Raw genomic sequence first — 27,662 nt, forward strand, 5'->3', positions numbered from 1 at the left:
ATTTATTTTATCATTTCCTTTACGTTCACTTAATAAAATATGCATACATAAAATGTGACAATGGTATGAATAAAATGACAATGTGACAAACAAACAAACAAAGCAAACAAACAGCAAAAGATATCAAGTGAAGGGGTGAGTGAGAAGGCAATTGGCCTTATTTAAAAGTAATCCCGGAAAAGTAAATACATTGTATATACAGAGAAAAACATTGGTACACACGCACAGACACACTCACACATATACACACATGCATACACAGACAAAAACATGGACCAGCGCACATTAACAATACGCAAGATGTCATTTTCACAAACACACCCTATCTTGCTAGTCTCTCATAAATTCGTAAAATGATATTGGTAACTTCCGGAAAACCTTTCAAGTAAAGAACGCTTGAAAGCTTTCTTAAAACTTTGTACCGTTTTCTTACATTTCACATCAGAGTGGATGGAATTCCAGATTTGAGGGCCTTGAAAAAATATTGACTTTTTTTTTTCTGTCCCGAGATTGAGTCGCAACGAAAATCTTTAGCGTGTAGTAGGGTTTGACTCCATCATCGCACAGTAAGCATGCAGGGAATGCTGTGACATATTCCATTTTGATTGGTCAATACCAGACGAGCAGTCAGGTATTCTTCGTTAGTTTGTTCGCAGGCCGTTTCATCAAAGACTCAACTTCATTTAAAAATGCTCCGATGAATGATTATGAAATTATGGGAGAACATCAAGTTTTATGATGTCTTAAAAAAGAACATGTACATAGTAGCACCACGACGGTATGCAATATTGTATTCAAGTGTCGATCAACACCATATAGGTCTTTCTTTGAGACTAGTTATGGGCTCAATATTGTACCTTAGCAAGAATGAACCACAAACAGGAAGGTATGTCTTTGTAATGGTAATTACGTTTCGACATCCCAACCAATAAGAGATAGGTTAGGTGAATGTTAAAGACACGGGGATACTCGAATAGAAATTGCGCAAAAAAAAAAATGAAATAAAACGAACATTATTCTAATAGGCATGCCTGGGCAGTAATCTGATGTATTTATTAATGAAGAATTCTATTCAAAGATTCATATCAGTTTGCTTTGTCAGAATCATGAGGAAAAGTGATGAAATAAACCGGCTATCCACAGGGTACAGTTTAAACACTTTCACATGAAACAGCTCTGATTAACTCTTTTGCACAATAATATTTCTGTTCAGAATTGACTTTTGCTTTATATGTTTTCATCTTAAAGTATATGATTTCATTTAATTTAATAGATAAACAAGCAAAATATAGCCAAAATTATGTTAACGTCCAAAATGAATCTTCAGATTGCTCAGCGAGACGGCGGCATCGAATCCCGATCAGCGAAGGCACAAATGCACCTGTGGAATTGTTTTGTACAGCAATAGAAATCTGAGGACTATTTGAATAATTACAGCCAGTTGGAATTTCATCTGTTGAACCTCCTAGGTTATGTGTACACTGTGATTGGTCAATACTAGACAAGCAATCAGGTATTCCACGTTAGTTTTTTTTTAGTAGACCCCTTTCATCATGGACTCAAGTTAATTTGAAAATATACTCTCGATGAATGATTATTCGATATGAAAGAAAATTAAGTTTCCTAATATAAAAAAATATATGTTCATAATATCAGGACAAGGATATGTAATATTGCATTTTAGGGTCGAGCAACACCATAGGATGGCCTTTGTTTTGAGACTAGTTTGGGGCGCAATATTGCACCGTCAATGACCGTGGCAAGATCGAACCCCAAACGAACCATATAAGAACCAAAGTTCCACCATTTTCGCAAATCGTGTAATTTGCACCCATTTCCGCGACTTCGAACCCTTGTAGCTCCCTTATTGAACCTTTTTTTCTTAGTGTGTACATGGGGTTCAAGACCGAGTTGCTGCACTGGTTACTCAGGTCACAGCTAATATCTTTGACCTTATCAGCAAAGAAGGATGCAAACTGGTTGCTCACTCTTCTGGTGAATCATGAGCTGGTAAAACAGTGTCCTTGCGGTTAAGGAGAGAATTAATGATTCCAAAAGCAGACTTAATAGGAGTACAGCCTGAAAGCTTTTCCTTAAAGTATTCAGATTTGGCAGTGAGGAGAGCCTTCTGGACCCTGTCCTTTGCGTCGTGGTAAGACTTGAAGTTCTCGGGGGATTTCACTTTGCGCCTTCTCCTTTCCTCCCTACGACGTTCCCGACGGGCAGAGGATATATCCTCATTGTACCACTGAGGATGACGTCTGTGTCTGAATGTCCGCACTGTAACTGGAGCATGATGATCAAGCACAATCGTCACAGCAGACTTAAAGAAGTCAACAAGTTTATCAACATCTCTACAGTAATCAAGGGAAGCACCCTCATCGAGCAATGTACCAAGATCATTTGAAACATTATCATGGTTTATATCCTTGTACTCTCTGAAAGTGAGAGTTTGACAAGATACCCGGGGCTTTGGTATGTTTAGATGAAGACAAATAACATAGTGATCAGATTCGTGGTTGTTGCAGACCTCAATATCATTCAGAATTGACTCATCCGATCTGGTGATCAAGGGGTCCAAAGTGTGACTGAGTCTATGAGTGGGTTGACTAATGTGCTGGACAAGATCACACGACTCCAAAGCAGAGTTGATTCTACTCACGTCAGCCTGACTTGGACGATCAAAATGAACATTTAGATCCCCACCTATTACCAACTTTCCTGGAAGAAGATTCAGTTCCTGGACAAAATCCTCAAACTGCAATGAATGTGGAAGTCTTAAATCCATTCTTTGCTGATAGTGGATGCCTGTAAATGATCACATAGTGCAATGTTCGGGAAATGTTAGACACAATAGCATATTCAAACGTAGAAACATTAAGTGTATGTAAAACATCCTTATTGTGTACAAGTTTGAGTTCCTTCTTTGCAACGATACCGATACCACCATGATGGCCTGGATCGATGGTTGCTGAACGAGATACATTGATGAAAGTGTACCCAGGTGGGGTCAATTCTCCTGCGACGACTGTATCCTCGGCAGGGAGCCACGTCTCAGTGAGAAACAGCACATCTATGTCCTTCTCAAGAACAAAGTCACACACAAAGTGACTATTATTACAAACAGAATAAGCATTCCAATATTCTACGTTGAGAATATCTACATCAACAGTTTTACTAGCTTGACTGGATGGGCTGACATGTTTGAATTCAAGTCTATGCATGTGACAGCCAGCCCACTTGCCCCTGGCATGGAATATGCCATTTTCTTTCAAGACATTGTAACTTCTACAGGAATCGTTCTGCTTGCATGACCTCATAGAGAAAACAGCTGTGATCTATTGTACTTGAAAGAGGTAGAAAGTCTTGGCTGAATAGCTTCATTGTTGCAGCAGTCTATTGACTGCAGATCACTACCCTCCATTTGCATGATAATGTTCCATGTAATCTGGCTTCCACTGAGTGTCCATAGGCCTGTGCTAGAACATACAGACATACAGAGCATTGACAAGGTAAACCAGGTCAAAATCTTGCTACTAAAATCCATGCTGGTAGAATGATAAAAAAATGCTGAAACTTGTCCTGGAGGATCACTGCACTGTACGCTAGCACTGGTAAATGTAAAATACAAAACTCTATTATGGAAATGACACAAATGGGATGACATTCAGGGAGCAAACTTTGCTAGGTGGCAGCAGGAATACAACGCCCTCTGTTAGGCAAGAATCCCTTTATTGATGGTTCAAGACATATTTGATTTGAGAAATAAATATTGTCGTTGTCCATGCTACCGATATGATAACCGTTATTCCCATGGACCGTCTGTTAAAGTAAATACAATGTTACATTTTCAAAAGGTGAAAGTTCATCACTTTTAACTGCAAAGAATTTAGTGCTTACAGGGGCGGATCCAGGAGTTTCGTAAAGGGGGGGGGGGGGTCGCAAGCGCCCCTCAATTTATTTTTATTTCTTTCGTTTTAACAAAAAATGAAGGGGGCGCACCCGGTGCGCTCCTCCTGGATCCGTGCACTCAGTGCTCGTAAAGCATCGAGGTCGATATTTCACACGACAAAACACATCTCTTTGAGACGATGCCCATCACAGAAAGCAGAATCATTAATTATCGTACTTTTTCATAGTCAGAATAGAATCATGCTTAGTGAGAGGTCACTTACTCGAGAGGACCCCGCCAGGTCGAAGGCTGTTGAGCAGAAATCATCGGTCAAGTAATAACAATTTACAATGAAAGTCGAAATACTTGGCATAGTACACGTCCACTGGGCCAAGTCTGCTCCCAACGGGAATTGGTGCTGACAATCGTAAACCCAGATATCGACAGTCAACTTGAGACAATGGATCTGTAGCAAATAAAAAAAATCAACCGAACTATCAAACAAGCAGAGGATTAAATCAAACGGATTTTGACTGTCCTGACACTTATGTTTGACTGTTAGATCCCACTCTTTTAGGTTTACCAGTGTAAATGAATGGAATTCAATAAGTATCGCTTTTAATGTAGCACAACTCTATCAATTAGCTATGACTGAGTGAACAATGTTCTTCGCATCTATCCTGTCTTCTATCCTTATGTATATTGCATGTGTGCTTTAGTGTGTGATGCAGGGACGTAAATCCCGGGTGGATCGGGGGATATATCCCCCCCCCCCCTCCGAAACGGAGGAGGGGGGGGGGGGGGGTGGCCTGTACAATCATCCCCTTGAAATCGGAGAAAAAGAAATGGAGGAAGCAGAAATGTGATTGTATCAATTTTGGTATATTGCATGACGTTCGTACGCCAGCCTTCAGACAGGTAACAGAGCTAAACAGTACATGCTATGACGCGAGCAACTCTTGACCATCTGCAAATTATGTACGAAAACAAATAAAAATAACAAAAACTATACCCCATAGGCATAATTGAACACTCCTCCATTTCCCGAATTCTATTACGTAACACTCGTATAAGTCTTCAGAGGTTAGCATTTCCCAGGTGTTTAAGGCAGTGAAGACACATAATGAAATTCAAAGTAGGTAAAAATTCCAAGCAGTCCCAGTTGGCTATAAATACCTGTCAGTGAGCAGCAAGCATCTTTTTCAAGTGTGACGGCAGTGAATATACATCTCAAACTCCAATGTTTAGTGATCGGGAAGACGACGCTACCTCTCAGCCCCCTCCCCGCGGGGAGATCAGGGCATGAAAGGCCGCCTTGAAGCCCAACTAGAGAGACCTGTAATCTATCCGAGACACTCTCCCGCTTCATGGATAGGGCGGAGACACACCGTGGTGCTAACAAACGGCATGGACGCCATGCCAGCCGATGCAGGAGAGCTCCTCCTCCCGGCAATTTGTCCGGACATGCGAGCCATGTCCGCGGGGTCGGGGGCGCTGCCCCACCCATCGAAGACTTCAGTGAGTTATTATATAGCCAACCCCATCGGCAGCTCATCGGACGACGATATTCTCATGTCAGCCTCTTTCCCGGCAAATCTGATTGCCTTTCCCTGTATGGGTGGCCTTGACTCTGCCCTCGTGGTTATGGTTATTGTGACAACCGAATTGATCCGGATGCCTTGCCCTTACAGCCAAACTCTTTCATGAGCTTGATTTGATTTTAACAACGACATATAATATATGACTCAAATTCTGATCTTGTTTGGGCCAAATTGAAAAATTCGTCGGCGTTTTCACGAACCGACGCTATTTCGATTTTGGTCAAAATTTTCAAAATCGAGATATTGGTACCAAATGAAAGTGCTTTCAAAACTCTACCAAATCCCAAAATTTTAGATCACAAAATTAATTATTCTTAATTTTATCAAAGAAAGAAAAAAACGACGGTACTCGAAATATCGAGAAATTGAGAAAAAGGGGTTTCACGAACCGACGCAGTAAAGATACGCCGGTTCGTAAAACCCGAATTGCTAGGGTGAAGAGCAATGCGGGTTTTACGAACCGTCGCAGTTGCATTATTTTGAGCTTTGTTCAACTTACTGGCCTAGAATTAGGTTTTGGCCCTAATCCAGATCTCAGAGTGAGAACCAAACCATCTGAAAGATGAATGACGACCTAAGCCAGCCCACTGTCCACGAGTGAAGTGAATGGTAAGCTATAATCCTATTAAAATCATGCTCAAAATAACAGTTTCAGTTGGACTACCATAACCATTAATTGCGGTAGAGTGTAGTCCCATGTATTCAATCGCGTGATGCTTATGAAGCCTAGTCTGTAAACGCCATCCAATTTCAAATTAGATCCCAAATCATATTATTTATAGTTTCTTTTCAACTTATGTCGTTACTTTTGAGACTACTGAGTACTGTAGTCGTAACGTCTGTGTGCAAGACATGCAAGATGTCAAAGTCTCGAAGACACTCATGGCTATGCCTTGACTTGAGTTGAAAATGAAATCATGAGATTGACAAAGTAGGCCTACTAAACTAAAAAAAAAGTAAAAAGTCTAAAAGTAAAACTCAAAGGAAGAGTAAAGAATAAAGTTAGACATGTTAGACTTTAACTTTCAAGTTTAACTATTAAGTCTAAGTTAAGACTTTACTTGTAATGCCAGTTACTAAAACTAAGATCAGCTGAAGTCTAACACCAAGTCAAATTAACACAGAGTCTATAGTCTAGCTCTAGATCTACATCTAGACTAGTGGTAATAGTAGGTAGAGTCCACCCATTTTTTCCCCCAATTTTTACTTGTCCATTCCTGAAAAAGTTACTGGTCAGTGTCCAACAGTGATTTTTCCTGGTCAGGGACCGTCGGACCAGTGCCAGTGTGCAGCGTTGGCGTAGATGTCATCTATGACAGTATGTGGTTTAGTGATACTACCTAAACACTACGAGTAGTACTCTACAGGTTAGGTGGCTTTCCTGTACAGTGCAGTGTTAAAGTATACTTGTGAATTCAGCCCTAGTACCGTACTGTGTGTAGATATGTGACATTATGTCTAACGTTAGTTTGAGTGGAGTACCTTTGAAGCACAGCGGTGGGGCTTTTTTTCCCTAAAACTTGTGAATGCGGCCCAACCAAATGGCGTTTACATATTCACGCGTGATTGATAGTGATACAGTAGCGCTGTCGATTTCCACAGCATCCATACATAATCTTTTGTCCTTTCTTCTTTCCTTTTTTCCCTTTGTTCTTTCACCCTTTTTATTCTTGGAATCGAAGGACTTCTAAGAAATGTCCCTCGACTGATTTAGCCAGGACTCTTGAGTTCTGGTAAACCTAACCTAACCGAGTAACCGTTAACATTTGTTAGGCCTAACATAACAGTAACACTGACTTAGCCCTGTATTGACTTTGTCTTTGGCCGACTTACTGAGATGGCGAGTCTAACTCTTTAACGTTAGTCTAAACGTAGTCGTTAGATCTGTCAGTGTCAGTGTCACCGGTTATTGTATATGGTGCCATCTCTAACGTACGTTAACAAGTTGATGTTAGTTATCTATGTCAACTTACTGAGTCAGTAATAGTGGTACTGTCATCCTGTTGGATATCGCCGCAATATCATCCGTGACGTGTTAATTTCGTGTCACAAAGACAAAAGTTGCCAAGATCTAATAGTATTAGATGTCTAGATCTAGATGTAGTCTAGATCTATAATATAAATTTTGTGAACCACTGGTAACTTAAAAGTGAAAGGTCTAGACTTCACTTAGTCTATAATTAGACCAGACATTCATGAGGCAAAGGCCTATTTAGTAGATCTATTCTTATTCTATTTTAACGTCAATTCCTACTAACTCGACACGTGTTATTCCTAAGGCCAAGGACTTCCGGGTTAGTGATTTTTTTTTCTCATAAATACCAAACAGCAGACGTGTTTCATTTGCATTCTTGTGCAGACTTCATGAAAATATGTGCAGTATCAAAGAAATATGATGCACATGACAATGCCAGTGTTTTATAGGTGAATGGTTAATACCTTTAAAAGCTGAATGATAATGTAGAGTCTAGGTCTAATTAAGATGTTACAGTCTCTGATAAGAAACAGGTTTGATTGTCATAGACTGTTTCCCAAATGCAGGTACATGTAGTAATATTCAGCTATTTCAATGCAATGCCTTGTTAACAAATACATGTAGATTTATATTCATGTGAATGATAATTCAATTTCTACATGAGACATACCAAGTGCTAAACATAATATCTTGCATCAGTAAAATGTGTAAATGAAGAGACAATTTGAATATGCATCAAATACGAACAGCAGCATTTTTTGACATTCTTTGATCCTGCATAGGCCTACCATTTTGTTTTATGTTTAATATAAATAGAGCAAAATAATTTCAACTTCAGTTTTGTTGGCTGATTTTTTTTCTTCTCAAAATTAAAGTTGTATCTTGTGCCATGATGTTTGATTTTAATCAAAAGTTCTTAATTTCTTTCTTTTCTTTCAGATGACTGGTGCCATGTAGTAGCGAAGAACTGGACTGTCTCAGAAAAGAAAAGGAAAAGTACAGGGTCGTGTACATCACCAACGGATGTCAATACAATGGTAATGTAGAGTCTAGGTCTAATTAAGATGTTAAAGTCTCTGATAATAAACAAGTTTGATTGTCGTAGACTCTTTCCCAAATGCAATTAGTAATATTCAGCTTTTTCAAAGCAATGCCTTGTTTACAAGGACATGCAGATTTATTCATGTGAATAATAATTTAAATTCTACATGAGACTTACTAAGTGCTAGACATAAGATCTTGCATCATTAAAATATGTAAAAGGCGAGACAATTTGAATATGCATCAAAAACAGCAGTATTTGTTTGACATTCTTTGATCCTGTATACCGTTTTGTTTTATGTTTAATATAAATAGAGCAAAATAATTTCAACTACAGTTTAGTTGGCTGATTTCTTTTTCTCAAAATGAAAGTTGTATCTTGTATCATGATGTTTGATTTTAATTGAAAGTTCTTAATTTCTGTCTTTTCTTTCAGATGACTGATGCCATGCAGTAGCGAAGAGCTGGACTGTTTCAGAGAAGAAGAAAAAAGTACAGCATCGTGCTGATCATCAAGGAATGTGAATACAATGGCTTAGGAAAGAAGACAATCTACAGATAGGATAGAAGGGAGAAATTGGGATGAAGGGCGACAACATAAGGACGGTATATCTATGTCAGTGAAATGTGATTGTAAAGTGGAAACATGAAAGGAGATCCTAAGATTGAAGGTGAAAACAAGGCATTCCATTCTGTGATGTCGTAATTACAATTTTGCTACACTTTAATAACACTACAGAGAGACATTTATATCAAGGAAAGCTTCATGTGGATATGGAATGTTAGATTTTTTAAAGTGTTCATTGGTATGTATTTCATGATAATAAATCTTGAAGGTTTTGTGTGGTAATCATAACCTTGTGATAAATCTTGATAGATTTCTAAGTGCACATTGGCAATATTTAGATGATGCTGTAATCAGATTAAGTTCTGTTCTCCTTTATTCTTTTATTTATTATTTTGTTGTCTTCAACCCACTTTGAATGTGTCACGTATGATTCTTATAAACATGGGAACATGCACTCCATGTAAATGATAGGACCTATAACAAATTGACATAATTATTCAACCATCACTAGACAGTTCTGTTATAAGATGTTCTTTATCTAACTAAAATTGTAAATTATGATACGTGTATGTTCCCATGCAAACTCACAACAAAATACAGAAATTTGATTTCTTTTAATAATAATTCATTATGTCTCTAAATTTACAATTAAAGAAAGTGATTGCAATAAGGATGTCAAACATCGTATATTAAAATAATAGATTATTCACTGGTCTCCATCCGTAGTAACGCACGCAACTGCAGTGTGCAGTTTGTAGGCTGCTGTGAAAAAAAAAATCACAGGCAGCCCAAGCAGGATTCGAACCACGACCTCTGGATTACTGGACCAGCGTCATAACCACTAGACCACCGGAGTGCCCTGGCGCTACCTTTACACATGAATAATTAAGTATAGAAGGGCTTGGGGGCGCTTCGAAGTTTACTGCTCTTATTAAATATGTACATGTCATTTGCAACTCAACTAAAGATGATTAAACACACTGAAATTCTTACTTTAAATGATATTCATAATCTGTTTTTTTTTTCTTTAATAGCTTGGGATGTACACTTTTTACACTGTATTGGTCTACATTTCGCCTACAATATGGAATTCTTTACTTCGAGACGTTTGTTTTTAACAAACAAAAAATTAAGAGTCCTTTAAAGGTGCTGTAAAACAGTGGTGTTTGTTTGTTTGTTTGTTTTTTGGTGGGGGGGGGGGGGAGTCAAATTAGCCTTGGCCCCTCTCCGCCGTCTTTTTTTTTTTTCCTTTAGCTGCATATTTTTTAGTCATCACATGAAAATTCGTCTGCATCCACCCCGTAGTTTTGCTGATGACCTTTCTTTTTAATTATTTTAGCCACACACAATTTTGGCTGAATTTCCCCAACCCTCTTGTGAATTTGCTAGTACATGTACTAAAACACATTCTCAGAATGTGTTTATAGTACTGGTGGATTAAGGATTCACAGGGAGGGGGGGGGGTCGGCCAAAATTTCTCTTTTCTCATATGTAACAAGCCTTCGGGGCGAAAGGCTGATATTATGGGCTTTCTACACACATTTTTAGATGCTAATTATTGGTTAACATGAGCATGATCATTTATGTTGTGATTAATTTGTTTCCTTATATATGTATGACTTCTATTAGAGACTTAATTGGCTTGGCACTCCTTACATCGACCTATTTTAGACACCCATTTCCCTCTCTCTCTCGTGCTTTTTCTCTACTGTCCTGTGAATAGTGTAACTACATGTACATGCAGTACCTCTTCTCTTTTGTATGATACACATCAAGTTTTTATCTGAGCATATGGGTGTTGCAGCACTCTCAAGCTTCATGCATATGCAGCAACATCTTTGTGTGGTCATATACATACATGTAGTTATGCTTGATATATTAATTTGAGAATGTTATTCTTTCTCTTGTATATGTTCCGTCCGCACTCTATAGATGTAAATGTACGATGTAAGATTTGGTGTGCATGTTCGAACTGTGTTCCTCTTTTTGTGAACACACAAGAACTGATATAATAATGAACTTGAATTACACATATTCTTGAATCTTGATTCCATCTCCATTTGCCATTAGATATGTATTGATTTATGGAGCTCTTCCACAATTGTTATCCTTCCCATTGTCATTACTCATCTCTGAATAATTCAAATTTGATATTCTATTGAGGACCTATGTTTCTTCGATTACATAATGTACCCCTTCAATATATTGCTGCAAAAGGCATAATAAAACATGACCATTATTATATATTTAAAATGAAGCTTGAAATTCTGATAGTGTCGATATTCATGTATTTTTAGGAGTTTATCAGTTTCGAAGAGTGCATGCAGGATGAGTTTATGTTTTTATATGATCAGGTGCAGCTATCATAGAATCTGTTGAGCAGGAAAGAGAAAGATGGAAAATGAGGAATGAATTATGAGTGAATTCGCATGCGAGCCAAATGACAATAATGACACTGATAAAAATTGTGACAAAGTAAATGTCACAAATATGTGGAATAATAAGAAATAAAGAAATTAATATATTATTTCAGAGAAAGAAATAACAGAGTGCATGCATGAGTATGAAAGATGAGTAAATACAAGTAATTATTATTGACTGGCACGTCTTTTTCCCAAGATTTAGCGGTATCCTTCATCTTAGAACAAACATTCATAATTATTATGAAAGAAGTGAACTGAATTTGAATTAAAAATAATGTGAAAAAATGAAAAAGTAAGTTAATTAAGTAAAAAAAAACAGTAAAAAGTAAAAAATATGAAACACAGTATACCGAATACATGTATTACCAAATGATAGATGTCCAAATGCAAAAGTGTTAAATAATAATATATCCACAAAAAAGGGGGGGGGGGGGCAAAGAAATCTTTGGAACGATCAACCACAGCTATAATAACAATACATGCGTGTACTAAATGAAGATGAAAACAATGACAACACTCTTTTTAGAACAATTAAGAGAAACTGGTTTGTATTATCATCTTGATTATCACTAAATGTATTGTAATCATCACAACAATCATTACATGACAATTAATTTCAATTAATAAGGTTATTGTTGATAAGCAGGTATAGCCCTAATAGTATTTGTATGTAAACACATACGAAAATGAAATAGCGACGGTTCGTAAATACACGCGTATTGCACGTTACCTATTGTACAGGCCCTACAGCGCGGGTCTCACGAACCGGCGTAATACAACTTACGTCGGTTCGTGAGACCCGCGCTTAAGTACATAACCTATGGTGCGCGCAAGAAACGATGGATTTACGAACCGACGCAGTGAGTTTGAAGACAGAAATATCGTAAATTTTTTGAATTCACACTAAAATTACACTATGGATAGGAAGAACAACTTCCACTCTCATCACCCTGTCAAAATTTTCACACACAAGACAGGAAAAGTCATTGAAAACGTTGTCTAAAACTTGTGAGATCTTTAAACGCGATTTTCTCAGAACTGCATTTTCGCTCAAAAACGAAATAGCGTCGGTTCGTGAAAACGCCGACGAATTGGCTGATTTGCTAATGAAGGCAGTCGCACTGCCACGTCAGAAGGAAAGTCTCCATTAAATCGAGAGCAAAATTTGGGCTACCCTCCTTCACAAGGTTTTGGGTCTTGTTGTGAGCTCCCAACTTCTACAACAAAATGTAGTGAAGGAACTTCTACCACATGGATAAATCCTTTCTGAAATTCACAGATTATGCACGGATAATTCATCCATGCAATTGACACAACAAGAATTAAACAACTCACGTGACTATCGATGACCTGACACTCTCGGCCTTTGCTTATCGTATGATCTGAGCATGCATCATCGAGGTAGCTTGAGACCCCTTCTAAACCCATCTCAACAACACTTGTGCAGCAAGTCGATTCCTCTTGATAGAAAATTGTTCAGAAAGACATCTGAGAAAAATTGACAAGTGTCACATAAGCATACAACATGGGTCAGAATGTATCTACCCATGCCAGCAAAAAAAAAAAAGCACTGTCCAAAACCTTTCATTGCTGGAAATCTCAAGCTCTTCAAAAATGACTGGTCAAAATAACTTCCAATCCTGGATATTGGCCACAATATTTGGCTACGAAACCAATTTCATTTCAATTCCATACCAATAAATTTTTCCTCTACAAAGTGTACATTCTACCGAGGAGGAAAAGGCAACCCATGAAGAATTGTCTCTGAAGATTCTCTCAAAGCAAGCTATTAGAGAGATTCCTCATTTGGAGCATCGATTCTATTCTACCAAAGACTGGCGGTTTATGTCCAATCATAAATTTGAAAATCTCGAACAAATTTGTGAGATACGAACACTTCAGAATGGAACAGTTCGCTTGATTAAGGCTTTAATTTTGCCCTTCCAAAGGGTGCATATTTATCTGTATGCGTTCACCTTGTTCATCAAGCACAGACTTTCGAATGGGAATAGTATTTTTTCTGCATGCCTTCAGTGCCTTCTATCTGGCCTTAGTTCGGCCCCTCAGATTTTCATTAAAGTTATGAAACCTGTCTTTGCCTCGGTGAGGAGTAGTGGCATTAGAACAGTCACCTATCTCAATGATATCCATATTCTTTTTCACACCAGAGAAGAGTGTCTTGACAAAACCAATTTTATGATCAACTTGTTGTCATCCTTAAGAGTTTCAGTAAGGATTTCGACAAATCCAGTTTATATACCCTAAGTACGTTGAGACCTTCCTTGGTTCTCATATTAATCCTCAGAACAAGATTGACAAGGTTACTACTCTTGGAAATTCAATCTTGTATAGCAACGAATTCAAATTTCGGGAATTTAACGCTTTCCACAAAGAAAATTACATTCTTGTCACTTGGAACAAGAAAAATAAATAAACTAATGCTCTGCGTAAAGCATGTGAGAAGATGACTTCGACACTTCAGTTACGTTATCTAGTCATGCGATACAAAATATTCTTTGATGGTGGCTGTTTAGCGAGACAAAGAATTATTTTCCACCTCCATTAGCATGATAATTTCAAGCGATGCTAGCATCTCAGTATGGGGAGTAGTTAATTCTGAACTATGACAATTCCTTTGCTCAGGGAGTCTGGAGTGCCAAACAGAATTCCCCGCATATCAACAGGCGTTTTCACATCAGCCCGATAAAAATTCAAGCTCGAGATACTTTTTAATGTCCCAAATAGGCGTTTTCACATCAGCCCGATAAAAATCCAAGCTCGAGATATTTTCCAATTTCCCAAGTCAGAAAATAGCGCGCTGTTTCGAAACATCGGGCTGATGTGAAAACGTCTAATCAGAAAAATAGCGCGCTATTTCGAAACATCGGGCTGATGTGAAAACGCCTAATGTGCTTGAACCTCTTACAATTCAGAACGGTCTTAAAGCCCTGTGTGGCTCGTGTACAAAAGAAATAAAAATAAAAAATGTGCATATCAATAATTCGGTCAGACATCTCTACAGCTGTTTCATACGTAAACAAAGAGGTGGTTGCATACCTGACCCGAACGAATTCACAGCCATTGGATATCGGCTTCACATTTAACAGGTGTAGACAATTCTGAAGCTTACTGCTTGTCTCGCAGAGACATGAACAAATAAATACTGTTTTACATCTTTTTCCATGACATAATCCACAAACTCTACATATCAGTGACCCTAATGTTGACTTTAATTTGCATCTCGGTTCAACCACCAGTTCGCTCCTTATGTCAATTGAAGCCAAATTTTATTGCCCTGGCTTTTGATGCCTTTTCCCTTACCCTGGAACGTTTTCACTCCTCCACAAGCTTCAACTGGACAAGGTGGACAGAGCAATCCTCACTGCCCCAATGGCGGCGGCAGCCACGGTTCTCATTATTGCTCGAAATGCGAATAGCCCTACCTCTATTACTCCGCGAGAAAAATCTTGCCCCACACCCTCACCCACCGACGAGCCTACGGTTAGTCGCCTGCATGGGTGCTCTCTGCTAGCGAAGACAAGCGACAGACACATCGCAGCACGCTGCAAAGCTCCTTTCATCATCATGGCGAGACAATACCAATAAACAAAACATAATTATTATGAGGGTGCTTGAAGACAATAGCATTGTCTGCGGCGTGTTCTGAACAATCTTGTGATCCTTTTTAACCCATCTACAGAACGCGTTGTCAACTTTCTATGACCGGGCGTCCACTAGGGCGCGGACAAGACGCGGAAAAGACCCGGAATGCAAATTTGGTATTCCGCACTCCTTCGGGAAGCTGTCCGCACGTTCCTGAACGTGTCTGTTCACTGTCCTAAACATGTTCGGGCGTTTCCGCACCTTCGGGAGAGAAAAAAATTTCCGCGTCCAAATTTTGATCGAGACCAAAATTTGCACGCGGAAATGAACTTCCAGACACCTTCGGCGACTTGTCCTGACGATGTTCTGAGGATGTCCCGCTTGTCCGGAACCCTTCCGCTCCTTCCGCACACGCTCCGGAAAGAATCCCGCGGTGTGGGGAATCTTCGCGAATGAAAGCGGAAGACACCAGGAATGTTTTAGGACAGCGCGGAGCCGATGCGGATCTATATATGCAAGTGTCCGGAACCGATGCGGAAGTTTTGTGATCCAGACACGAAAATGTCGACACTTTCAGCGAGCGTCATGCCAATGAAACGCAAAATGAGCAAGAAGGGAGGCGAGGCCCCCATGCAAATATCCCCATCACAGGTACACCTTTCGTCTAGTGATGAAGAACAGGTAAATCTAAGGAATTTCCGGTCCCAGAACATGCAGAAGGCAAAGAAGAAGGTAGTAGAGACTGTGCCAAAGCAACCAGAAAGAAGTGAAATCGGCCCCTAACTTCCTAGTAAGTTTATGTTGATTTGATCTTTTCAGAAATTATTTTTCATCTGAGTGACTTTCCTGGTTCCTATTACTTACTATGGTACATTTTCCTTTATGTTGTTTTCGTATTTTATTTGCAAACAAACTAGGTTGTCCCATGTGACAGCCCAGCTGAAAAATAAAAAAAGTAGGTGGAAGTACACTCAGAAAAAAAAAAGCATAGAATTTTTGGCTAAATATTAATGTATTATATAAACATGAACAAGTTGTTATTCATACGTAAATGCTTTCTAATGATACAACATATTAGAACAAAAGACAAATTCATCACACTAAAAAGCATGAATTCAATCGCAAAGATATACCTGTGGTCTCATTACAATGTAATATCTTTGAAGCCCAAAATAACAATGAAAGCTAAAGATAATGGAGGAAAATGAAAATTTTTCTGTCAATTCAAAATTCAAGTGAAATGAGAGAAAAAGCAATAAATTATGAACTCGAAAAAGTGTTAAATTTCTGTCTGTCTTTTTTTTTTTTTTTTGCTGAGTGTATATATTTAAGTACCCATTAAGCATCACAAATCATTTCAGAAATATTTTTTACCTGAATGACTTTCGTAGTTGTTATAACCTGATAATTTTATCTTCTCCTTTTGTTTTAGTTGCAAATAAACTTGATTGTCCAATTTGACAGCCCAGCTGAACCCCCCCCCCAAAAAAAAAGTAAATTAAAGTAAGTTAAAAATGTTTCCCCATTTTTACACTTCATTGACAATAGACTAACAAGCTCTAAGCATGAAAAAAAAAACTTCTCGGACTTGAATCATTGCAAAATGTTCAAAAGTGATCAAAATAAGAGAGAGTTAGAGATGCACAAGGGTAAAAATGAGAGAAAGAAAAACAAATTTAATGATTAGGATCATTTTGGCATGCTCTGCAGAGGTATCAGACAAAACATGTATATACTTCACGATGGGTAAAGCACAGGTCTAAAAAAGGGGAATAAAGAATATATGTATAAGTAACAAAACTGCAATAAAGTTCATGCTGTATTCACCAACGGTTTATTTCTTGTGAAGAAATAAACCGTTGGTGAATACAGCATGAACTTTGTTGCAGTTTTGTTACTTATCTTTTTATCTTGCCAACACGTGGAATACCTTATATATATATATGTATATATATATATATATATATATATATATAGAGAGAGAGAGAGAGAGAGAATATATATACATATATATATGTTTATACATTTACATTTTTATGTATATATATATATATATATATATACGCTTCAAAAAGTTTGCGAATATCATCCATGTGACTGTAGGCAGAGAAAAGATTGTTCTCCCAGATGAGACAAATCAAAAAAAAAAATGATTCGTCAGCCGACATGCAGACAATCCTATTCTTCGACTTTTGGTGGTCAAATTTATAAAATGATATTGACCAATCATATCAATATAATATCAACAGCTACCGCGGAAGCACAACAAGGAGCATCAATGACGGCTAGCAGTCAAATGAGGAAAAGTCAGCGCCAAATTTACCTTTCCATTTTCCTGGTACTGTCCGCAGTTTGTCCGCATGCCTAACTTGTGTTGTCCGGAAGGCATCCTGATTGTCCGCTTTCATTCCTGGTGTAATCCTAGATGTTTCCGCGCTGCCCGGCTACGATTAGCATATTCCGAGGTATTTCGCGCTCTTCCGGAGTGATTCCTAGGAATGTCCGCAGTTCTAGGAATGTCCCAGGACAAGCCGATTCACAAAGTTATTCCGCGTCTGTCGCGGACAGGATGCCGAACTTCCGCAACCCTTCCGGGGCTTGTCCGCGCCCAAGTGGACGTCCGCCCTTAGCCTAAAGCATAGCTTTTGAACAAAGCCCACTCCACGATTAACTCATAGATCTGCTCTGTCTTTCATACTACCCAAAACTGAGAGCTATATGACATAGGCAAACAGCCCCTATAGTCAGACATATGTACTAACATGTACTAATATGTACTAATATGTACTAACTCACATTATTTAGAACATACTGATCCATTATTCCTTAGACTAAAAGTTCTTAAAGTTGACGATATACACAAATTTCAAACAGCAATATTCATGTTCAAATACACGCAAAATCTACTCCCACTCTTCCACAACGCATTTTCCCTTAACAGGGATGTCCATGCTTACCCCACGCGCCATCGTAATGATTTCCATTTGAATAACCCTAAACTCCTATTAGCTCAAAAATCAATTCGGCATAACGGGCCTGATATTTGGAATTCACTCCCTCTCCACATAAAACAGTACACATCTCTTTATTCCTTTAAGGCAAATACAAAGAAATATTTCTTGGCACAATATCATACGGTACAGTAATCATTAAACATGTACCTCTTATACTCAACAACAAGGCAATATTTTGGTCCACCCCCTTTTCCCTTTCTTTTACTTTGCTGCTTGACCCTTCGCCCATATTATAACATATTCAATCATTTTCTTAGAAGTGCTGACCATCAACACTTTCGCGCTTCATCACCTGCACACGCACTCACAGGCACCACTCCTGTTTACCAAGTAATTGTATAAAACTGGATTTACATGCATTTTAACATGGCCCATCCGTATTAGTGTTCAAGTACTACAATAAAAAATGGTAATTTAACTCTGGCTGTCCGTCTGTTCAAGCACGGCTTATAACGGCGGCCCTCTGCATTATATGTATATATTATATATTGTACTGTGAATCAAGTCATTATTGGCCATATAAACATTTTGTATGTTATTTAACGTTTCATTTGTCTTTATATACAAAATATGACTTACTATGTAATATGTCAATAATTTTCAGAATTGTATTTGTGTAATTGAACCTGCCTTTGTTATTTTTGTATTCTGAAAGAAAATATGAAATGCAGAAAATAAAATCTTTTCAAACATATGAAGAGCGTATTTAACTCTGACCCTCGCAAGCCTAAATACAACAAGACTTGGGATGTTTCAGTTGTTTTGAATCACTTTTTATCGTTTCCAAAATAACTATGAACTATAGATTCCTTCCTGCCTTGAGCCAAAACTGTTTTCCTTGCTTGCACTCGTTTTGGCCCAACGTGAACAAATGCTGAGGCATTTAGTTCTTACGACATTACCGGAAGATGAGGCCACGTTTCACATTAGAGATATGAAAGGTATTTCTAACCAGGTAATAAAGTGCCTTCTTTCACCTCCAATCCTAAACTCTGTGTTCTATCAACTCTTCACGAGTATATAATGCACAGAACATCTTCAACGAGCAAGTTCAGAAAGCAATCTCATGATTTCTTCGAAACATCCCAACTAATCGGTGACGACAAGCATCTTGGAGCGGAGGCTGAAAGCCAGTACCTCGCAGCTGCATCGGTATACAGTAAACACTCTTACTAATATGATTAATATACTGTCAATGGCTATACGTATACATCCCTGTACACTGTACTGACTGCTGCATACAAATACGTATGTATGTGTTGCTGCTATGGTGTACCGAGTTTGTACTGTCTTCAAGATCAGTATGAAAGGGTACCACGGGACGTACCTCGTGTTCACATACATAAGGATTTGGGAGCACAGTCTTTATCACCCCGTGTTCATCCCAGACTCTGGTCTGGTAAGACATCCAAGGATGCCATTATGAAAGGGGTATTACATTCTCAGCTCATAGCTACGGAAGTGCCGCAACTTCTAATTAAAGCGTCGCGCATGGAGTATAAAAGTCTTAAAATCTTGTCCACAACTGACTGGACGAACGCTGGTACATTTTGAACCTTCTACCTTCTAACAATTGATTCCACATTAGCTCAACAATTCTCAGTTCTGCTGAGTTAGAAAGGGACATGTAAATTGTGATGGTATGTGTATACCTGTATATCAGTTTCTAAATTAAGAACAATGTCCTAATACGAGTCAGATAAGACACAAGACCATTATATTACGTTGTGCATCGGAAATTGGCGACACATAACTTGGGCAATCGTAGGGGAGATTCGGTTCACCAAACTGATGAATTTAAACTCCAATATCAACCCAAAATGGCAACAGAGTTGCCTCTAATTATGCTTGCTGCAATATTACTCTGCCAACTATGAACTGGTTAATATCTAATTCTTCCATTAAATGTACGTATACATGAATAAGGAACAATGATTATGTCTTGATTGGGAAATCGGTACAAGAGGTCCATTGTATTTGATTTGTCTGTGCGTTATCATGCTTAATCCTGCTCCAGTTAAAGCACGCAAGGTATCAAAATGATATCATACTCAAAACCTATGCCTTGCACCTTATAGGTTCTCAAGCAAACTTTGCTCGAGTTCTTCTCCATGTTTGCGACGATGTGTGTCACCATCGTTACACACTCTCTATGCATGAGGTGTCATGATTAAAGTTTCAACCTTGTTGTGAAAACAACTGTCCATCATCCTTTCTTGTCCTCTTGTCCTCACTAGACTGACTTCTGTACTGAAATTTGAACATGCTAACCTCTGAAGACTTATACGAGTGTTACGTAATAGAATGCCTAAATTATACAAGTAATAAGAAGTATAATTAGAATTCTATTAATAATAATGAAGTATAAGTCGAAGAGGTTCCCACACAGAATTCAGTTCTGAACCCTCCCTTTCCAACACTGTACAGAAGTCAAAACTGCTGGGCCCTACTTGACATGATGTCCATATGTATAAGAATGATCCTACCATTGGAACAGCAATGATTGTGCTTTATTTATTGCTTGTTTGTATGATCAGAAAGACCAGTGAGCTAATTGTCTGCATTCCACCCAATACTGGTGTTGCTGGTCTGTCTAAAGCCGCTTTCTCTTTGAAAAGATGCTTGCTGCTCACTGACACAGGTATTTATAGCCAACTGGGACTGCTTGGAATTTTTACCTACTTTGAATTTCATTATGTGTCTTCACTGCCTTAAACACCTGGGAAATGCTAACATTTTCGACTTATATTTCATTATTACTTTATTACTTGTATAATTTAGGAATTATTCCTGAAACGGTGATTACTCTGATTCATCTATGGGCATACCCAACAAGGGCGTAAATCCCGGGGGATGGGGGATGAATCCCCTCCCCCAATCCACTGGTTAAAAAAAAGAGAAAAAAACTTACCAAAATGGTAATTCAAGGGTTCGTAAACTGCTTTTGAAATCGACATAAAAGGGTGATCAAGAAATAAGATATTTTTCTAAGATATCTTTAAACCATAGTGAAAGAGGTATATACTGCGAAACATCGTTCAAAAGATATTGTGATTCAGCGTGCTTCCTTGTTGGTATTCTGAATATAAGCAGGATGTCCGCAGTGTACTCAGAACATCCGAAAGGCAAAAAGAGTCGCTGCAATGTTGCGCAATGTGATGTAGAATGTACACCTTTGTTATATATAAGCTAGATCATTAATGATTTTACAGTGTTGCTTTACATACTAGTTTATTAAAATGCCTTGCATTGCCAATAATAAGACTTGACCTGGGCTATTTCCTACCTTTTTTATGTTTATCATAACACACACACACACACACACACACAGACACACACACACAATAATATTAGGGGATGTTCTTAAGTGCAGATTTTGGATATCCTTCCCCAACTTGGTCACTTCGACGCCCCCTCGCTGGTCATACACCTCCCCAAATCATGAATATAAACCGACACCCTTGACTACCAGTGGCGGATCCACCTCCCCCCTTAATTTTTCAAAGTGAAAAGATATAGCTACAAACGGCAGTTTTTGGACTGTCAAATGTCAAAATTATCAAGCTCGCTCGCATTTAATCGTGATGCCATTCTCCTGATCTTGCTGCCAGTATTGCCAGCAGTTGCGCCCGGTGCGCCCCCTTAATTTCCAAAGCGAAAAAACAACGCGTAGCTACAGTTTTGGGACTCTCAAATGTCAAAACTTTCAAGCTCTCTCGCTTCGCTCACTCGCATTTAAAGGCAGCCGATCGTCATCCCTAATGGTACGTAAACTCCGAACGACCGAATTTTGTGCATGCAATTCCGCAATGCCAGACTCGGTGCTATATCCATAAACGTGTGGAACAATGCTGCCACTGAGACACGTGTGTGTGTGTGCGTGTGTGTGTGTATGCATCATACACAAACATTGTCACCGCGAGCTGCGGTGATTGGAGGAGGCCAGAAGACGTGTGTGTGTGTGTGTGTGTGTGTGTGTGCGTGGCCAGAAGACGCGTGGCTCTTTTGGCCTCTCTTTATGCGCATGCGTACTGAGAGTGTGCGTCCATTCGGAAGCTCTCGTGGCTCGCTTGGACAGCCGTTTTGGGTTAGGAGATTATCACAGAGAGCTCTCTTGTAGCCTAGCGTTTTGTTCGCTGACCCATTGAGCCAGCGCTATTCTCATTCGGGGTCACTGCATTTGCATATTCTACCTGCTAGGAATTTGTCGTTTTACACCGTCATTCCATAATCCATAAGGAAAGTCTACAATGTTGCTCAGTGACTGCGCTGTGTAATGTATCACATTCCGTAATGTATTGAGGCCCCGCTATAAGTTTGCAGATTGACAGCACACGCACTTACGCACACACACATATACACACGCACGCACGCACAAGCATACACACCCTCAAAATTACTTTTCCACGAGGTGCCCCCCCCCATGTCTTGACCCACGTCCGGTTATGGGCTTATGTAATCGTGGTGATGGTGACTACTGGCGATCACCCCCCCCCCCCCCCCACTCCTCAGCACGGATTTACGCCGTTGGTGTGATGTATGTATGAGTGTATATACATGTACGCATCAATGTGATGGTGTTTTGCTTTAATATTTGCTTGACTTCACAGAGAATGATTTGTAATATATGTCTCCATTGCAAAGTCTAATATAGTATCTTCATGTGCATAGGCATCCTAATGCAAGCACAAGTTGCTTTCAAGGATGCCTGGATGTTATTGTAAAAGCCACAATGTTTGTGTGTTTAATTTTGCGGAATAAATGGCTTTATACTGGTCTCAATCAGTCAATCAGTCAGCATTTGAAAAGAATACGTGTTTGCCATCAATATATAAAATACCAATTATCACACTCTTAAAATAGTTGGGCAAAAAAATGTCCAACTTTTAACCAACACTGGGCAACATACTGTCCACACAACTATTGGTTAAAATCTACCCAGCTGATATAGGGTAATGAGTTTGCTATGTGGTTGGGCAAATTAAATTGCCCATCACCTGTTGACCAATCAGACTTTACCCTACTTTGCAATTTCCCAACCGTTGGTTATATTTTGAATTATGTAATCATTTGCCAAACCAATTTTACCCAATTAGCTATTGCCAAACTTCCATTTGTCAAACCGTTTCTTAAATTGAATTTTGGTTAAACAAAAATTTTGTGTTGAAATATTTCATGTATGGTTGTTTACCAGAACATGTGTAGGTCAAGACATTGTTCATATCTAACCTATCATAATCCTACAGCTAGTTGTAAAGCCTATACCTGCAAGTATACCTAGGCTTACATCCTAGACCTAGTTAGTACCAGGGGTATTTCATTAACATATATAGGGCCATTTAGTTGTAATGCTTTAAGACATGGTTAACATGTAGATTACACTTTTATTATAAAAACATGAAAATACCTCATCAAATGTACAAGTTGAAATTATGTATATCACGGCAATAATAATACATTTCAGACATTTCAGAGTTTATTGAAATCATAAAAACATTAAATTTAACAATATTTTGTCTTTTTTTCAGGAAGAAAATTTGAATAGCTTACATGAGCAAAAAAAACCCCAAAAAAATACAGTAGAAACCAATAGAAACCAACTGGTATCAATTGGTTTCAATATGTCAATGTTTTAGTTACTGGGTTTTAATCTGGAATGAAGTGGTAAGCAAGTCCAGTTAGGTATATGGGTTTCAAATTGTGTCATCTAACTATTTGCACACAAACCGACACACACACGCACGTACGCACACACACACACAAACACACACAAACCACAAACTAGCAATATTGTACGAGTATCCTGTAGTTTGCTCCCACAGACAGATACTCCCACAATGTTGATTATTTACCCCCTCCGGTGTTGACGGAATAAAGGGAATCGTAAGGAAATTATGTCAAAATACGCCCACAATGTAGCTCTTTCTTATTAGCTATATACTGTATATGTAGACAATATCGTGTCTCTCTGTGTGTGTATGTGTGTGTGTGTTGTCCCCCCTCCCATTCCTAAAACGCAGAACACCCTATAGTAATTCTTGGTACCCCCTACAAAATCGTAAAGTTCGGCCATCCTTCCATACGTAGTACACGCACAGACTTCTTTACTTGTCCATAAAAGAATACCAACTTTAAAAAGGAGCGAAACAAAATTACTCATTTGACTGGTAAAAAATATCCAGGCTTAAAGTGCAAAATAATGTTGTTAATTTTTATAAGTCGAATTTCTACCCAAGCATCAGCTCAGTTCAGTTCAGTTTTTATTTCTGCATTTCAAAATCAATACAAATCAACAAAATACTTACATAGTCATTTACACAGCTAATATTCGTAACGTTTGGATCTTACATACATTTTCTTTTTTTTTCAAGAACGAATATCATATATGAAAGGAAGCAACAGGAAATGATAAAAATGAAATGCAGGGGACCATCATCATAAGCTAAGCTTGACGAGGAAGATGGCCCCAGGTAAAGAGATACATAAAGAAAATCTCGCCACTCACTGAGTGGGGGGTAATTGTGCGAAGGGCACAATAAAGAGATACATAAAGAAAATCTTGCCTCTCACTGAGTGGGAAGTAATTGTGCGAAGGACGTGCGGTGCAGTGCGGTGTGCATTGTGTTGGGATCAGTTAACCAACAAAAATTACCCAACTCGCAAAGGGAATGCGTCACTTACACAACAGCGGGGCAAAAAGTACCCAACTCTCCATTACCAATTCTGTTGGTAAATATTCACCCGATATTTAAGTAAAATAATTGCTTAATGTTGGTTTAATCACCTAAAAGCTCAATTGGGTGATAATTGCCCAGAATGATGATTTTTTTTTACTTATCAACAATTACCTAACTAAATATACCCAATATTTTAAGAGTGTATGCAAATGTAAAATCCGCGAACATGGCTTGAAACAGCTTCATGAATTCGTTACTTTTCACAAACACACATAGTACAAGAATTATTGTCAAGTTTGTATTCTATGTATGGAAGGAATTACCTGACAATTCGAAGCTTTTTCACCGAGGATCTTGAAGAAGTCTGTGTGAAATCGTGAGGACGTTATTGATACCTCGCGCAGCACACTGCTGGAACACATACCCTCCGCCAAGTCACGTGACATAGTTCTCCCGCAGTTCACATCGGATGTAGATAACGATAGCTAATGGGAACGAAAATTATCAAATGATTATCCTGATTATCTGATATTTGATAATCCACTGCGTAGTGACGGTTGCAAAGTGTACAAACAGTTGTTTTACAGCTGATCAATTAAAGCAAATTAATGAATTTTATGTATTTAATTCATATCATATTTCATTAATAAAGGTTTTTGAAGGGAGGAATACATTCAGACCATAACAAAAATTATTTGTAAAAGTCTGTTAAACTTTTACCCTATTTCGCATCTCAAAACAATTTACCAGAATTGGCGTGAAGCTTTAAAACGACTCGAAATATAATCCGTATAACGAAGAAGATTGACGAGTTTGCACTCAACTCACACAGAGAAAGAGAGACGCCTTCACTACAAGATATTCTACACACACACACACACACACACACACACACACACACACGCACACACACACACACACAAAATATAATATTTCTGCGTCTGGACAAATCGACATCCAAGCTGTATCACTCACCACTTGGTTACAGTACATCATAAACACAACCCCTGCCCTCGTATGTTCTGACATACTTAATGACAGTTCGTATTCTCCCCACTGTTTTCCAACTGTTCTGATGGCCTCCTCAGTGTGACATTCAAACGCAACATCAACGCAGAAATCACGTTTATTATGCTCTCCGTTACGGACGGAAAGAGATGTAAAGTTTTTGGTAGCACAGTTTATCAAGCCTTTGATGATATCAAGACCAAGCTCATTCCCTGAAGCTGAGGAGAAGTAGAAAAGGTAGCGGAACTCCTCAAAACGAGGAAGAAGTTTGTCTTTCAGCCGGTCGTACTTGGCAATATCATTGGCGTGTAAATCTGCCATACATAATCCTGCAACATATTCTTGGAACAATTTGTGAGGAAACGAAACCGTAGACACTACGAAGGATGGAACGTTGACATCTCGCCGACGCTTCCTACTCATCACATCTTGCTCAATTGTCAAAATTCCGACTCTGCAGCACGTTTCCATGGCATCCCGACACTCGCTGAATTGTTCTTCAGGAAATGATAGATTCCTATCAAATAAACCGTTCAGCGCTATCTCACTTATGTCTTGAATTGCCCTGTTAGCTTCTTTCACATGGGCATCAGCATTAGAAATATTTGAATTTTCGCATATTTTCGATGCGTAATGTTCTTTTAGAAAACTGATCATTTCTCCAAATATTTTTGAGAAAGTTTTAAGTTTTTGCATTTCTTCTCGTCTCTCTTCACTTAGGTCATTCCACATGAGACAAAGCATTGCACAGTAAATGGGGAAAGGGGCCATGTTCGACCGGATGACATCATTTTCCTCCATAAAACTGATCAAGCTTTCTCCAAGAGCGTCATTTTCTCTTGTCCGAAAGTACCTTCTAATATAAGTTGATAGATTCTCCTTGTTGAAACCTTCAACGGTAATAAAAGTGTAAGCATCGTTAAGACTCTTTTTCATTTTGAATTCATTTGTTCTCCACGGTCGTGTGGTAACTATAACTTTGCATGATTTGTATTGCTCGCATCCCAGTATCCGAATGATCTCACTGCTGTTCTTTTTACTTAATTTCCCGTTGAACTCGTCAAACCCATCAAATATAAGAAGAGTCTTATTTAGATTTTTTGAAATGTAGTCGTCTATCTGGTTCGTCATCGCTGTATTTGAATCAGAGAGATATTCCTTTACAACGTCACCGATGCTTTTGACGTCTGTGACATCTCGAAGAGGAATTACCAGCACCATGTCCAGACCCTGGAGAATCCGGCCCTGGCACCAGTCCCAGGCGATCTTAGCGCACAGTGTTGTTTTGCCGGCACCCCCTTCACCCTGGACTAGAAGGCGCTTGGAAAGTTTTCCATTCTCATCGCTGCACAAAAGATCGTCGTATGTTAGTGGCGTGCTACGCATGCTGCTTTTGTCTAATAGACTCAAATTGGTATAGATTTCATCTAATTCAACACGTTCCATAAGGTTGAGTGGATCCACCATGACCTTGCGTCTTGACAAACGGTAGTACGCTTTAAGCTCTTCTTTGCATTGCTGTACTTGTTTCTTTGTAAGCGATAGCGAGCTGGATGATTGTTCTTTGAAGAAAGAGAGGAAATTATCAATGTGTAACAAATATATATATATATATATATATATATATATATATATATGTATATATGCATAATTGTATAAACACTCAGAAAAAAAAGAAATTAACACTTTTTCGAGTTTCATAGAAGATTGTGATGAAAATCGATGTATTATATGTCATATTAAAGGTAATATAATTGGCTATCACCCTAGGAGGTCAAAATAAAGCGAAATTTTACGCATGAGTTAACACATTTTTTTTCCTCCACGGCACAGAAGTAAAAATGGTAAAAATTGACAAAA

The 27,662-nt window shown here is 38.6% G+C and overlaps 1 protein-coding gene across 1 annotated transcript; it reads right to left on the reverse strand.

Moving 5' to 3' along the window:
- Nucleotides 1-1,984: 1,984 nt before the first annotated feature.
- LOC139725853 (NLR family CARD domain-containing protein 4-like) lies at nt 1,985-27,269 on the reverse strand. Its single transcript, XM_071636931.1, has 4 exons — nt 25,770-27,269; nt 25,118-25,279; nt 2,939-3,080; nt 1,985-2,286 (listed from the first exon to the last, which is right to left on the reverse strand). Exons 1-4 carry the CDS (start codon nt 27,267-27,269, stop codon nt 1,985-1,987), a joined length of 2,106 nt encoding a protein of 701 aa, XP_071493032.1.
- Nucleotides 27,270-27,662: the final 393 nt, after the last annotated feature.

The sequence above is a fragment of the Diadema antillarum genome, unplaced genomic scaffold (genome assembly GCF_040938485.1).
Source record: "Diadema antillarum isolate AM-2024a unplaced genomic scaffold, OU_Dant_1.0 seq00000063_RagTag, whole genome shotgun sequence".
In the NCBI taxonomy this organism is placed as follows: domain Eukaryota; kingdom Metazoa; phylum Echinodermata; class Echinoidea; order Diadematoida; family Diadematidae; genus Diadema; species Diadema antillarum.